A 16176-nucleotide genomic window follows, 5' to 3' on the forward strand; every position below is an offset into this window, starting at 1 on the left:
AAAGTAACACACTTTTTATTAATTAATTGTATTAATTATCTGTAAAATTAACTGCAGATACTGAAAATTAGCCAAAAGACAATTATCGACATCAATAATTGGCCAGACCAATTATCAGTTGACCCCTAGTTTTTAGCAACCCATCCAGGAAAGAATAAATGACCTTTGTTGTACACTGCTCTTGCTTATTTAGTACACCTTGCCTCAGAGCCTTGCAGAGCCTTTATTTAACCAGGCTAGTCCCATTGAGATGAAAAATCTCTTTTTTAAGGGAGACCTAGCCAAGAATGGCAGTAATACAGTTTCAAAATCAAACACACTCAAACTCACACAGTTCATGATAAGCAACAGGTACAGTAATAATAAAACATCAGCTAAAACAGTGGCATACAGAAAGTTTCATTTCAAGAGTTTTCAAAAAAGATTTGAAAACATTCAGACACGAATTTCTGCAGTTTAAATTCAATCTGCAGATTGTTCCATGCAAAAAGGAGCAGAGAACCTAAAAGCCTTCTTTCCAAGCTCAGTCCGGACTTTGGGAACAACAACCTGCAAAAAGTCAAACGAACGCAAGTTGTGCAATCCATCCTTTCTTTATGCCTGATGAATGTCTACTGAAACGTTGCAAATAAATACCCCTCTTTTTTGCATGTTTGACAGTGTGTGGGAGTTTTCTTTGAACCATTTAGTACACCTAAAAGCAGGCCTTTTGTATTTTCATACTGACCACTAACTTCTGCTGCTTGACCTCAGATAGTGAGGATCAACATAAAGCTATGAAGAGGGAAGCAAGCTGATAAGACAGTAGCAAAGCCAGCTCCGTCCCCTTCATTAGAAATCCCAGAGAACTACAAAGTATGACCCACCCTGCCTCTGACTGGCTTGTCTTGATATTCTACCCGACCATGCAATAAAAAATGCTAGCCAATTAGGGTGTGTCATGTTTTCCACATCCTAGAAAAAAATGCAGCATAGATACTACTAAATGACGTTTATTAAAGTGGGATTAGAAGTGGGTAGCCTATTCTCAGCTGGTGGGTTGGGACCCAAAATAGGGTCACAAAGCAATTTTCAGTGGGTCACAGATGTGGTCCTGGAAAAGAATGTTGCAAAAAGTTTATGATGTGTTTTTATTTTCAAGGAAATGTCTCCTTCTCCTTGTTGTGTTACATCTTTTGTTCCATCTTAAGTCCAAACTTCAACATTTCCTTTAAAAATATCTGGTAGTGACTGAAAAATCTAAGAAATTTGGGTTGTGATTTGTCCAAAATGAGGTGGTGGTGGGTCCTGATGCAAAACCTGTTGAGAACCATTGCTCTATGGCAGTGGTTCCCAAGTAGTGTGCCTTGAGGTAGTTTATGTGTTCCTTAGGAATTTGCACAACCATGTTGTTACTACAACTATTCAAAAAATAAAGATGCTGTAACATGTAATAGTCTATGCTGCATGAATATGAATATGCTGAGACTCTGGCTTGATCCTGATGTGCCTTGTGCAGTTCACCTAATCACCTACCATACTGGCAATCTGTTAAATCTATTTATAGAATCAACTTATGATATCCCTTTTTGAGAATAAAGGTTTCTCAAAAAGTGAGCAGATCCAACAACGCTGAAAGTGGAAGAATCCTGCTTTCAAATTTAGCGCACAAAACATGAATTTCATTTAAACTGTATTAAATTTAATCAGGCTTGGAACCAACAGCAGTTAAAACACTTATTTCTTATTTCTAATGGCAAACTTTGCTCTTCAGAGGAAAACATTCTCTTCTGACTTCAGCTGTATGACAAGGAATGCTTTCTTGAGATTACAACCATTTCTGATGAGAAAAAATGTTCATAATGATTAGTTTCAGGAAAAAGCTGTTTGCAGAATTGGAGCAACTCATTCTGAGATGTCCTAAAGCCCGAGCATTATTTCTGTGTTTGTGTGCATTAGTCTGTTTCCTGCTGATGTTGAACAGTTCTTTGGAAACGACAAGGAGGCGGCAGCGGTCAGCAGACATCAGGATACTTTCAGCACAGTTCACTGTCTTTACAGCTCATTTGCCTGAAAACACATCATACAGCTTTCACATGCTGTACAGGGGATGATGACGCATTAATACACTGGGATGCAAAACAACAACAAACATAAACTTGGCGACACTTCAACTGTTTGCAAATGTGTGTCTGATCTTAGCAGGACTAGATCTGCAGTTAGACCATTTCACTGCTCCTGCATTACTCTCCATTAGCATCACAGCTGAGTTCACACTTTCATTTTTTAAATTTTGGGGTGTGTGTCGGTTTATATAATGCCTAAGATCATAAACTCACAATGCACTCCAGAATAAAACTTTTGATCAGACGCCACTTGCAGTACCTAAAAGCGCATGTTGTCCTCTTTGAACATGACAGTCAAACCAAATCTTGCAAAGCAGATGGATATGCCTGTTTCCGTGTTTCTCACTGGCGAATCCATCTTTGCTAAAGCTCCCATCTGAACCGTTTATAAAGTGACAAGATCAATCAGTGTCGAGGGGCAGTAACTTTTGGACGTGACAGAGTCATGACGTAAGCGAACAGCAACAGGAGGCCGGTGCAATAATGGCAGAGGATATTAGCGTGGATGCTGCTTAAGCGCCAGTTTTATCAGAACTTGATGACATTTCTACATTAAAAGAAGAACAAAGAACATCATTGAGTTTTTCTCTTTTCAAAAACAACATATATTTACTTTAACAGAACTTAACTGTCATTTTAGTCATTGTCATTCATCTGCATATTTATGTCTGGCTTACTGTTAGCTTTTATGTATGTGGCTGCATGTTTATGTTTGTCTTGCTGCTGCTGTTTTTATGCATTTTTTGTGGTTGTTCATTTATGTCTACTGCCATTGTTAGTCTTTTATGTCCATTTTATTCTGTTGTATCATATGTGTTATTTCTCAAAAGCCTAACCAGGGACAAGGACTGCAAATTAGCCATGGCTAGATGGCTTTTATACATTGCATTGGTTGCACTATAATCAAATGCAGCAATGCTTATATATTGTCCCTGATAAATAAATGGATAAATAAATAAATAAATGAATGTAGTTTTCTTTTAGTTTTAAGAATATAGGCATTTAAACTCTATCATTATTTTGACAGCTTTGGAATATCCATGTTCAGTTTTTAATTAAGGGAGGGACCCCAATGTTTTTTATTTATTAGTTTAAAAGTTGTGGCAATGTTACTGTAAATTTCTGGTGTTTGGGGGGGGGGCTATGCCCTCCCCCACAGTTTCAAAAAATCCTGGAGGAAACCCTGCATTATGTTATCATGACTCCATAAAACCAACAACAAAAATCCAATAATTATTCTTGGTTGTAGACTATCATGTTTCTGGCTCTAATAAATACAATTTAGGCTACTCAAAATCAGGGCTGGGTGATATGGACAAAAATTTAAATTGCAACTGGCAGCTCAGGACACTCAGGACAGATCTGGTCCTAACCCCAGAGGCGTCCAACAGGTGGTCATAATAGAACTTACTGTCCCCTGGGAAGACCTGATAGAGGAAGCCAATGAGCACAAGAGCCACTGGCAAATGATATGGCATGAATAGATATCAGTCAATGTTTATCTATTGTGTCCAATCAAGTTACTGCTGGCATCTAGCACAGCTAACTGCAGAATCAAAGAAGACTTTCACTTTTTGCGGGGAAGAAATTGGTACCAGTTTTTGGGGATCGGCTAGGCTGTAATTTCAAGCATTGTTATCAGCCCTCATTTTCACAATCAGTGCATGCATTCCTACTTTTTTCACCACCCCTTGACTATGGTTGATGATCAACAGAGCCAATAATGGATGATACAGATGCTAAACAGATATTGAAACCTCAACACTGCCCATCCCTACACAAAGTCAATTACTAATGCACTGCTTTTTATGCTGCATTATTTGGACTTTCATAGGCAACATAAGCTCCTTAATGCATTACAGCAACACTAACATCATCACAGCTCTATGAGACAGCATTTAAAGGCAGATATGATTCTTACAACACAATATTTCATCCCGCTGTATCATGAGAGCTTTGATGGCAGAGGTTGGCTCAGGCAGCTCATTACTGTAACATCCTGCTGGACTGTGGTTCTTTTATTGATCCTATTGGTTGGTTGGCAGGTCTGCTTTGTGCTAATGCCTTTTCTCTCCGCTCCCATAACCTCACTTTTACATTAAATAGTGTTATGTCTAGGTTCTTGATTTATGGGGGGTTCTGTTCTCATGCAAACATCTCAAAGGACAAAAAATCTTCTTTAGAAGTGCGCAAACAAACTGTGTAACCTAAGCAGGTATATAGGACAAGATGCCCCACCCGTCAAACACAAGTTTGTCACTTAAAGTGGCAGCAGTTTCATCAGATGAGCTCAACTTTCTATAATGCAAAGTGAGTCAGCACAGGGAGGGACTATTGTCAAAGTCAGTGAAGCTGACTGACAGCTACAGTGTGCTCTGTCAATTATCATCAGCAAGACAACCACACACAGAGGACAGCATTAGTGCAAGAACATTTAGAAATTCACCACAGTAATACAGAGAACTGAATTACATCATATTTGACATGAGCAACAAAGGGCAGACTTTAACCTCATTTTACAGACCAGAAAACCATTTTTTTCATATATATTACAACTTAATCAATCATAGAACTGTTGCAAAAGTGATTCTGTATGACCACCAGGATATTGCAATGTTGACATGTATTAGGCAGTGAAACATGGGGGTAGTGTTTACGCTCCATTTCATACCCCTTCCAACACATAAGCAATAATAAAACACTGTTTATCTACAGTCTTTACACTGTTAGTACACTCTAAATTCACAGGCTTTACCAAACCAAACAGCCTACTGAAGTACAACTTTTTGACCTTATGGAGCCAGCAATAAATCTATAATTTTGTTGTGAATCAGCCTTTGAAACCTTTTATTTTATGAGTACAACGATATGTTATGTAGGTTATATATTTATCTATATTGGAGGATGTACTGCCAATGAACCTCGTACATGGCCTAAGGGTGAGCACTGCATCCAAACATGACGGGTGTATCTACTTGAGAGGAAACATGGCTTCACTGGCAGCACACTGTGTTCATGAAGCCTGACGCTCCCTGCCCTCACACCGATGAAACACCAATGTCTGGTGACAGTAAACGCCCAAAGAACAAGGCAAGGCAAAGTGTTAACAGCTTATTCTAGTAGTGCACCCTCTGTGTTTACAGCAGCAGCGGTAACGGTGTTGTGTATCTGCATCTCCCGCCCCTCAGCCGCATGCAGATACACAACACCGTGGCTCTGTACCCCCTCAGCAGCCCTCTTACCTTCCTCCTCTCCCATGCGTTCGTCCTTCCAGGTGCAGCACAGCAGCATCAACCTCATTCACTCTCAGACACCGAGCTCCGGGACAGAGCCAGCCGCCTCTGGTCGACAGATAACCGGTGTGCGACCACCTCCACCACCGCAGCCCGCCCGGCGGTCGTGTTGCTGTGCTGTCGGTAGCTCCCTGCGGCGGCACACAGAGGTTCCTCCTCTCCTGCTCTTACTGCACGTTTCTGCGGCGCTTCATTCAAGAGAGCCGCTGACCAATGAAGCTCCGGAGCTGGGAGAGGAAGACCCAGGCCGGCCAACCAGGAACACTCCCCGGTTTAACGGGGCGGGGAGGAGTGGGTATGAGGAAGAGACGGTGCAGAAAAAGACCCACTGTGGGCTTGGTTTTACATACAGGGGTGTCAACTCAGTCACAGAAGGGGCCGGATTCTGAACCAAAGTCTGACCTGAGGGCCTAAAAGGGTCCACATATAACTGTCAACTCATTTTCGCCAGTTATAAATTATTGGGAAAAAGTTACCAATGATGATAAATGATGTTGTGATTTAAAAAGTCAATATGACTAGTTAAAAGTTCAAAATCTGAGATAAAAAGTCAAACTTATTTTTTCTAAAGGTCCAAACACAAAATTAGATGTTAAAATAATGCTTTTAATAGACAAATATAGAAAGTCACAATCATGTTTTAAGGCAAAAATATGGCTTAAAATTGAAAATGGTGCACCTACAAGGTCAAAATATGATATCAAGGTTGAATAATAAATTCAAAAGGTCAAAATATTAGATAAAAAGTCAAAATAATCAATTGTGAAGGTCAAAATTTGATATAAAAATCAAAAATGATAAATCGACCATTTAAAATATGAGCTAGAATGTCCAAATCACAAACTGAAAAGGTCAAAATATTAGATAAAGCCAAAATTATGATTTGAATAGGTCAAAGTATGAGACAAAAAGTAAAAATAATATATTGAAAATGGTCAAAATATGAAATAAAGTCCAAATAGTTTATTGAAGTCATAATTGTGCAATGCAAAAAAGAAAATATTAAATAAAAAACACAAATGAATTTGTTTTCCCACATTTCTTTTGATCTAGTTATTTTTACTCCATTTTTTTTAAATGACTTTAGGATATTTCATATCATCAAGGTTAAGTTTAAATTTTAATACTGGAGGAAATCTGCAGACCTCATGTTTAGGCCCGTTATAATGAGAATATGATGTGACCTTGCGGGCCAGGTGTAACTGTACCACAGGCCGGATTAGGCCCCCAGGCCTTGAGTTTGACTCCCCTGTTTTACAAGATATCTATCAAATGTTCTTATCTTTTAATTTATGCTTTTCCCTTTTTTAAACAAGAAAGGGAATCATATTCAGTTCACAGGCGCACAAATTTGCAATGGCATAGTCTCTTTTTTAGTCTTTGAAGCAACCTAAATATGTTCGTTGTTTGTAAAATGTAAGAGTGACACTTGAGTTTAAGCACTTACTTTAGGAAGAGAAAGAGACACAGGAAGTTCTGGGAGTATCAGAGAAATGGACGAAATTAAATGAATTAAAATCTTAAGGTTACAAGCAGTTGACGTGCTCATCAAGATTAAAAAGAAAAAACAGTTATGTTGTTTCTTTTACTGAGGCTAAGGTAACAAAAAAGTGTCTTATTCACACATGGGAACCTCCCAAAATTTCTTGGCTTTCTCTTTCACACTTGTCTCTCACAGCAGGAAGTTCTGCTGTTTGCCTGGAGGGTTGGGGGAGGGGCGTATACAAGGGGGATAGCAGGGAAAGTTAGGCCGTGTTCACACGGAGCCGTTTCGTTTTGAAAAAGTTTTCTTTAAAGACGGGATCGTTTCAGGAAATATCTGCGTAATCATGTAACCACTAAAACGACTGAAAACGCTGTAGTGCATATGCCAAGCCTGTATGTGGCGCTGTATTGCTGCCACGGAAATGGACCAAAAGAGATAAGAAGATCACAGAAAACTGACCCAAACTTTCTTCTAGCTGCCCTTCTGGTTGTTCTCTGCATTGGATTTAAGAACATACAGTGTATGCGTTTCGCTCTGGTGGTAAAGGAGCAACAGATTTTGCTGTAAAAGCCATTACAAGATCAGTAGCTTCTGCAGCACGAACACAACCCTGTAATCAGCCATTGTTGTTTTGGTCAGACCCGCGTAGGCGTCGTAAGAGAGCTAAGCTATGTGTGACATAATCGTTTCAAGAAAGATGCGCTTGGCCGTCCACACGGAGATGAAACAGTAGTCGTTTACGGATTTGTGCACTCTGGGACCTGTTTTCAAAAAGTATTGTTTACAGTCACCCAAAACGCCGTTTCCATGTTGAAACACCCATACAACAAAAAACTTTTGCGTATACTCCTGAATTTGTGGACGGGGCCTCAAACTTGATTAATATTGAGTGAACATATATTGAAGTACTGGGTGCACTTTTGAAAACTGAACTAGCTGATGCAACACATTATATTGAGCATTTTTAAACTATGTGTGAAGGCAGAAGCAACCCCTCTGTAGGTAGGTCAGGTAGTGATTCCTGCCTTTATAAGGTCAGTTGTGGGCAGTTATGCCCTCTCTTTGTTTGAATCCTGAAAGCAGTGTGGCAGGATTGCTTTGTGTGTGCAGGTAAGGGAAAGCAGGGGAGAAACAGATGATGATTTGATCTTAGTCGGAATTCTTATAATTTCTTGTGCAATGAGAAGGTAGGCCATAAATAAGGGTTTATGGGTTTAATTGTAGGCTTATCACTAATAATATAATTCATTTCCTAGGAAGTCTGCCCTGAAATATAATAGCAGTTATAAAAGCAGTAAGAATATAAAAGCAGTTATGTTTTCTAACTTTTTTTCTGGTTAAAGACTTAAGGTCAAGCAGTTTAAAGAGATACAAACCGTTTGCACGTTAGCTGAGAGTTAAGCACTTGAAACAAAAGTGACAGAGCGATAAGGGGGTTTAATGTTGGTTATAAAGAGATGAAAGCAGATAAAGCTATTGTTAGTGGAACTTTGCATTTTTGCTATCCTTTTAAATTTGAATTATGACTGTTGAAATAAGTATTCTGTATTCATAGTATTTTGTAAAAACAGGGTCACTCAACACTAAGGACAAAAAGTCCCTGTGGAGCTCGACACTGGTCCCCACACACAATCATAATAACGCTCTCCACACCACTCAATTACACACTCACGTGCTTGTGCACAAACGAGCCTTAAGACTGAATAAACATACTACATTACACCTCTCTGATGCATCACGCTTATATATATGAGAATAAAACATAGAGCATGTTTTTTTTATGTGTATTAGAGGGGCCTACATTGTTGTGAGGGCACATTGTGTGTGTAATAGTGAGAGAGAGAGAGACATGAAATCACAGAACACGTCATTGCTTTACACGTTTGACCTACATAGATAACTGAACTTTTATCAAGTTAACAGCACCTTGGTAAGTTTCTCTGAAACTGTGCATGTGTAAAAACACTTTGATGCAGCGGCATGGAAACAGACAAACCATTGATTTGTTATGAGACCATTATGCACATAAACTGGCATTTAAAGGGTTAACGCAATGAAGAGCGATTGAATATTTGGTATTTATGAACAGGACTCGAGCTGGTGAAAACATCACATTCAGTGAAAGCTGAAAATAAAATTCATAAGCAGTAAGTCTATGGGTTTTGTTTTTTGTTTTCAGAGAGAACTTTTAGTCCTTCAACAGTTCAGAGGAACTTTTTGTTATTAAGACACAAGAGTTCAGCTCTGATGGCCCTTTCAGCCAAAAAACCCATGTTGACCTATACTGTACAGTAAACCAAGGTTATAATAGTTTCAGATTTTTCATTTTATTTTATTTTATTTAGTTTTTACCTTTTGTTATAAATTTCACTTTAGTTTGAATTAATTTTCACTGCTGGTTTGTTAGTTTAGTTTGAATAAAATGCTCTTTCTTATTTTAGTTTTAAATAGTTTTAGCTTGAAGCACTTTGGGAGATGAAAAACATTTTAAAAATTTTTCTCAAGCCTCACGGTTTCTCAGGAGAACCTCAAGGAGCAGCAGCATGAGTTCATAATTTCCAGCTGGCTCAACAAGACCAGAGTTTATAGTCACAACTGGAAAAATGTCCACTTTACAACTGGAATTTCCTTGCCATTTCATTAAATGGCTCTGCCAAGTCATACATACATATATCAGCTGTTAAAAGCAATAAATCCTGGTCATGTTTGCCCAGTAAAAGACAACAAAGATTTGGAGGGACAAAGATCTTCTTAGTCAGAACTTAACGTATTCTGGTCCTGTGGTATGTGACTTATAGCACACTGATCTCCCGGGACACCAACGACCAGGTGGTTCTGATCAGCTCACAGGATGAGATGCTGCTGCAGAGGAATGCTCTACACAAAGAAAGAAAAACAAAACCGGCATATCACCTTTTAACACATTTTATTTTTGTTACTTAAAGAAGCAAATAAAATGCCAGGATATCTGGGAACAAGTCACATGTGTGTCGTGGAAATAAAAAAAGTGCAAATCCACACTGTTCCTCCTTCTAAAAACAGTTTTTAAATAAAGATTAAGAGTATCCCACGGCACAGGACGAGCAAGGCTCAAATACAGTTCTTACACAACACAGAGTGAAGGAACTGAGGCCAGCTTACATCAAATTAGTACAAAATACAGTACACAATTACAGAAAAAAGGTTTGCAACAGCGCTCATGAACCTTTGGTCAGTAAGCCTTTTGTTAAAGCAGCTCAAGTAAATGAAGAACAGTGGGAGCTTTATGTCTCACATGAACACACCCAAGTCTTGCTCTGTATAACAACTCTAAACATGAATAAATGCAGAAGCCAAGGACTGTTTTTATGATCACACATTCCTGATAACAATAAAGCTATGAGTCAAGCTGGTGCAAGAAGTTACAGAAGTTACATAAATGTCAATAACTACTGCTGCAATGAGACTAAACTATAGAAGCAGACTAAGGAACGCAATACTGGACAGAAGCACACGATTAAACATTCATTCATAAAATTAAACACGCCCAAGTAGTATCTCAAGCATATTTCATTATAGGTGGATCTAAAGGCGACACTGCTCTTCCTTTGGTTTTTATAAACCAAGTAGGGAGCTAACCCCTTTTATGATTGTCTTTAGCTCAGAGCACAAACTGCTCTTCATACATCACAAGTTTTCAAACACTAAAAGAGCTGGGAAATTGGACTGCATAGCAACTAGAATCAGCAAAGTTACTGAGAGCAGATGGGTTGGCCCGAGCGTCGGTTCCCGCTGCTTCAAACCCAGCAGGTCTAAAAATAGCCACAGAGAAGATGGGGGAGCAGAAACAATGCTGGGATTGGCCACATTTCATCACTTTCTGGACGAGTCTCGTCCGACACGACCCTCTGACACGGGGAGGTGAAACAGCATGGGCTGTGACACTGACGACAGGTCACTGTGCTTATTGATTCAAACCAGGAGGAAGATCATTCATGGGTCACACTGGCAGCGGATGGTTCAGACAGTCTTAAGCACAACAGTACAGTTAAAACACGCATACACATGAATGCACAAGAACTCAAAGTGACACAAACACTCTCTTTGTATTATAACTAGGCTGGTGCAGATAAAGCTTAATGATTAGAGGCACTATCCATAACATACATCACATCAGAATGTGTACAAAATTCTGGGTCGGTGGGTTTTGTATAAAAACAGACTTTAAAGTCAAGTAAATAAAAAAAAACATCTTTACATGATTTAATGGGGTTTGCATATAAAATGTACATTCTCAATCATGCAGTAGCACCATGGTTTCTTGAGGTCACACTGGATCCCAAGAGATCCTCTACTTCCTCCTCCCACAGTATTTGCCCTGGCATCCTGCAACTCCACCTGCAGCACAGAGCGAGAGGGTTACAGCTCAGTCTTTGTATACATTTGTAGTTCATTAAAACTTCAGAGGAGTTGATCAAATGTCGAACCTCTGTAGACCCCTACCCCTCCTACACCACCAAGGAAGCCCTGCAGTGGCCCGTACTTGGCTGCTTTGGCTGCAGTAACAGAAAGAAAAATGAATAAAGAACAGTATAATGACCAAAGATGTTCAAAAACATTTGTGTTGAGAGGGTGTTTGGTGTGTGATGACAGCATAGATTCAACACCACCAGCCTCCTAGAGAAGCTACCATACATTTTAGCTGAGGGTCTTAAAATGCCCTCTAACAGGTAAATACAGGTGCTTATGTGGGCTGTACGCACTTAGCAACTCACAAAACTAAAGTGAATGTCCATCACTGTTTATAAGGTCTGTTATGTTTACAAGACAGATAGAAAATGATGTCACACACAGTAACTGATGGCAACTAGACCACAACAAATCAAAGAACTTGATTTGTGCCTTGGGATTTTACCAAGATGTAACTTAAGCTGCCATTAAATATAAAACCGACTTGTCACACCAAAATTATCTAGTTTTATAGCTGACAGTTATAAACAAATGTTTCTGATTCACTGGCTCAAACGAAATCTTATAAGCCATCAAAGCTAACACAGTGTGTGACAGACTCTGCATACTGTTTATGAATATGCTTGTTCATGCACTAATGTATATATTTCATCTTCAAGGTGCAGAGAAGTTGATAATGGATCATGCCAGATCTAGAGTGCCTGGGCCCATTTTCTCTCCAAGATTTAAAAGCCAGCATCCTACAGCCTAGCCCTCTCTCTTAGCCAGTCCAATATCTGCACTGTCTGATTTAGTGTATTTCTGTTGGTGCACGCCTCATCCTAACACTAAGCCTAACACAGGGTCATTTCCCTCATTTCCAACCTTAGTAGTAGCAGACAGTTTTAACATCTCAAAACAACAGTCAGTACAATTACATGTACATAGGAAAAAGTCAAGTTATTGTTAGTCTCATTGAAACTGCGAGGGGTCTGGTTGCAGACTGTACATCTCTGACTTCTACTATCATAGACCATTCAGAGACGCCACATATCTAAGAACACACAAAAACTTTCAAAATGAAACTGGATTAAACTTTCCATTTAGAGTTTGGATACCAAAAGTTAAAAACCTGACCTGCAAAAGCTGATTACAAAACATTTAATAAAGCTGAGACTGCTTACAGGAAGAAAGGCTTGTCCTCCATGAAAACATTCTAATGCAGCAAGCATAGTTTACATAGCTATGTTAGCTGTGTAAGCTACGCAGATAACAGAGCTGTGTAGCAAACATAGCTATAGCTAAGATCACAAAGCAGCCACGTATCTACTTTAGCAATATAGCTTAATTAGCTTTAGATACATTTGTTAGAGGTCACGTTGCTAAAGCTAATGTAGCTACATTTGTTTATGTAGTAACTTTAATTGAGAAGCCAACGTAGCTATGTTAGCTATCGCTAAAGATAATGAAACTAAGCACTGTCTGTGTAAACTACTGCTAAAATGGGTCTATACAAAGTTTCATACCAGATTAGACCTCTGACCTTTTTCTCTTTTTCATTTATAAAAATGATTTTTCTGTCACTTTTGCAATGTGGTTATTTTAAGAATGTAACTGCCAGGCTTTGTTGATATTCAAAGTTGAATTAAAAAAACTGGAAATTCATTGTAGCAGCAAATTACGGCGGTTTTGTTCTGAGATATACTGCATTTCAGATGAATGGTCTGTGAGACTGGCCGGTAGAGAAGAAAGATCTGCAGCAAGACTGTCTTGCTGAAACTGGATGTTTAAAATGCATGTAAACAAATGAGTCTGTCTGAAATCATACTAAACTGAATTTCTCAAAGTCAGACTAACACACTGAGACAATGTGGTTGGAGATCAATGTACTCTTGCACGTATATGTCTAATCAGACCCAAACTGATCTAGGCATTCTGAGCCTGCTCCAGTTAAAGATCCAAATCAAGCTTCAACCACAGCTCAGTGTATGCATGTAAACGTACCGACTGACTGAACTGTCCTGCTCACAGCTTTGGAAGTTTGTTTAGATTTATATTATGTTCTTCATCTTTTATTCAAGCCTTCATGCATTTGTAATGGGATTTTCAAAAGTATTTCTTTTGTAAGACTTAGTCATTTATTTTTTTTAACATTCAAAAGCATTCTCAATACTACAGCGTGCACATGCTGTGAGGGTTTAAACCTGTAGGATAGAGCTATCTAAGAAAGCACAAGTGCTTTCCTTGAAATAATCCAACCAGCAATAATCTCCAGTGTTCAGGAAAATGAAGATTATTGTTCATACCAGTCGTGCCGTGCCATCTGCACCAAGAAGCACACACAGTACCAAACCACACAGTTTCAAATCTCATCCAAATAATCTGACATATTTCTATCCTCTGCCAAATAACACAGAAACAGCTAAAATCAGATTTTAGCCCAGATTACAATCTAAGACCAGATCAACAAGTATCACTTTGAAATCAAATGATTTTTAGGTGCCATGACAGATGTGAGGAGGTGAGGTGTTTGGTACCTTGTTGCGGAGTCAGAGGTGCTGGTACGTATCCACCTAAAACAAAAGGGAAAATGAGATGATGCTCTTAGACTAATCCTTGGGTAGAAGCACTCTGGACCTCTCTCACTAAATAAGTCTTCTAATGTTGAAAAAATATTTACTAGAGAGTAAATCACATGGGAGGCTCTATTCTCTTCACCGAGTTGTCTGATCAGAGGCTCTCAATGTTTTTAAGGAATAAAGCTAAAACCATGTTTTCTGTCTCTAAAGAGTACGGCAACTTAGGGCACACTCACACCAGGCCTAGTTGCCCTATACTGTGCCAAAACATGATTGTCCCCTACCCAATCCTCTGCTTGCCTGCATTTACATTCTTCCAGGCCTAGTCAAGCCTGAGCATGGTGATCTCTTAAATAAAATTATCATTGCATTGTAATATGCAACATGTGTGACTTTGCTTAAAAGAACATAGTTTTAGAGTCAGACCAACTCAGAGATCACTTTATTGGGTTTAAGGCTTTTGTTGGGTTGACTTGGTCAGATACATCCTTATAACACCTCCGAATTCCTCTATCATTAAAGGCTGAGCATTGGTTTGTATCATTTATACATCATGTCCACACTGCATATGCTCGAATACCATGTAGAAGCTCTTCCAACCATGCCAGGGCCAAGGAAGTGTACTGCACTTAAGTACAGCAGGAAACAGTGCTCAAACAAACTGGTCTGTCAGGTCAAACATACTAGGGCATAGTCTGGACTACCTAGTGTGAGTCTGCCCTTCGTCTATGTTTGGTATAAAATATTTTTAAAACCCATTTAGCTGTAGATAATTTAACAAACTGAGCTCTGACACAGACTGCACAGCCAAATTTTCTTTGGATGTATTTCTGGATGGGAACATTTATAACATTAAAAAGTTTGATATAAATTTGCTCCACTGTCTGTAGTAATCAAATTAATCTCTATGTAATTGGGTGCTCAGGGTGAAAAATGCGTCTGGTCATAACTCAAACACAAATTAATTCCTTTTGCAAACTCAGCCTCCCATGTGAATTAACAAGCTGGAAAAAATGAAGTTTAATGATCTGACACTAAAAATTGAAAAGCCCTTAATTAAATTGTTTTTCATGGACAAACATCAAGTTTTCATTGATAAAACTACTCAGAATTGTATTTGTACTTGCTACACAATTTAAAACAGCACAAAATCGGGACTTTTCAAGTTTAAAGTGAGATGGGCAGTATTAAAGGCTGGAAACTGGCATTTTTGATGTGGGAGATTTCATTAATACACATACAGAGGAGGCTGATGTTGAATTAGGTTTAGCTGACAAAGGACAGCATAAAGGGAAGGAGAAAGGGCAGGTCAACTTCACTTTTCAAAACAAGAGGGCTAATGGGCCTTAAAGACCCTGTAAAGTGAAATCCAAGTTTTGTGTCATAACACACTAAATACAGAGCCGTGAAAAAGTATTTGCCCCCTTTCTGATTCCTGATGTATTTGCATATTTATCACACTAAAATGTTTCAGATCATCAAATCAATTTTTATATTTCACAAAGACAACCCAAGTAAATACAAAATGGAGTGTCTGAATGATTATATAATTTTTTAAGGGGGGAAGAAAATCCAAACCTATCTGGCCGTGTGTGAAAAAGTAATTGTCCCCCTAGGCCTAATGACTGGTTGTGCCACCCTTTGCAGCAATAACTGAAATCAAGCGTTTGCGATAACTGGTTATGAGTCTTTCGCATCACTGTGGAGGAATTTTGGCCCACTCTTCTTTGCAGAATTGTTTTAACTCAGCCATATTGGAGGGTTTTCCAGCATGATCTGCCCATTAAAGGTCACACCACAGCATCTCAATTGGAGTCAAGTCTGGACTTTGACTTGGCCCCTCCAAAACCTTAATTCTGTTTATTCTGACTCATTCAGAGGTGGAATTGCTGGTATTTTTTGGGTTGTTGTCCCGCTGCATAACCCAAGAGTGCTTGAGCTTGAGGGCATGAACTGATGGCCGGACATTGGTCTTCAGAATTTTCTGGTAGACAGCAGAATTCATTGTTCCATCAAACACAGCAAGTGGTCAAGGTCCTGAAACAGCAAAGCAGCCCTAGACCATCACACTGCCACCACCATGTTTGACTGTTGGCATGATGCTCTTTTTATCAAATGCTGTGCTATTTTCACTCCAGATGTAACGGACTGCACAACCTCCAAAAAGTTCAACTTTTGTCTTGTCAGTCCACAGAACATTTCTCCAAAAGTCTCAAGATGTTTTTTGGCAAATGTGAGATGAGCCTTTGTGTTCTTTTTTTGTCAGCAGTGGTTTTGGCCTTGGA

General features: G+C 39.0%; 2 protein-coding genes across 12 annotated transcripts in view; both read right to left on the reverse strand.

Annotated features, from left to right (window-relative positions):
* The window catches only part of limk1a (LIM domain kinase 1a), an 83930-nt gene extending 78370 nt beyond the window's left edge, over positions 1–5560 (reverse strand). Inside the window, exon 1 of the mRNA XM_041806541.1 lies at positions 5348–5560. Coding sequence (XP_041662475.1) covers positions 5348–5405 — 58 coding nt within the window. The 5' untranslated portion in view covers positions 5406–5560. The remainder of the gene's footprint in view (positions 1–5347) is intronic.
* Positions 5561–9793: 4233 nt separating this feature from the next.
* Positions 9794–16176, reverse strand: part of elna (elastin a) — a 74318-nt gene continuing 67935 nt past the window's right edge. For all 11 annotated transcript variants that reach the window (XM_041804488.1, XM_041804465.1, XM_041804473.1 and 8 more), the window contains 3 exons: positions 13850–13885; positions 11351–11419; positions 9794–11261 (listed from right to left, as the gene is read on the reverse strand). In XM_041804488.1, the coding sequence (XP_041660422.1) occupies positions 11215–11261; positions 11351–11419; positions 13850–13885 (152 nt within the window). In that variant the 3' untranslated portion in view covers positions 9794–11214. The remainder of the gene's footprint in view (positions 11262–11350; positions 11420–13849; positions 13886–16176) is intronic.

Source organism: Cheilinus undulatus, linkage group 2 (assembly GCF_018320785.1).
Source record: "Cheilinus undulatus linkage group 2, ASM1832078v1, whole genome shotgun sequence".
Lineage (NCBI taxonomy): Eukaryota > Metazoa > Chordata > Actinopteri > Labriformes > Labridae > Cheilinus > Cheilinus undulatus.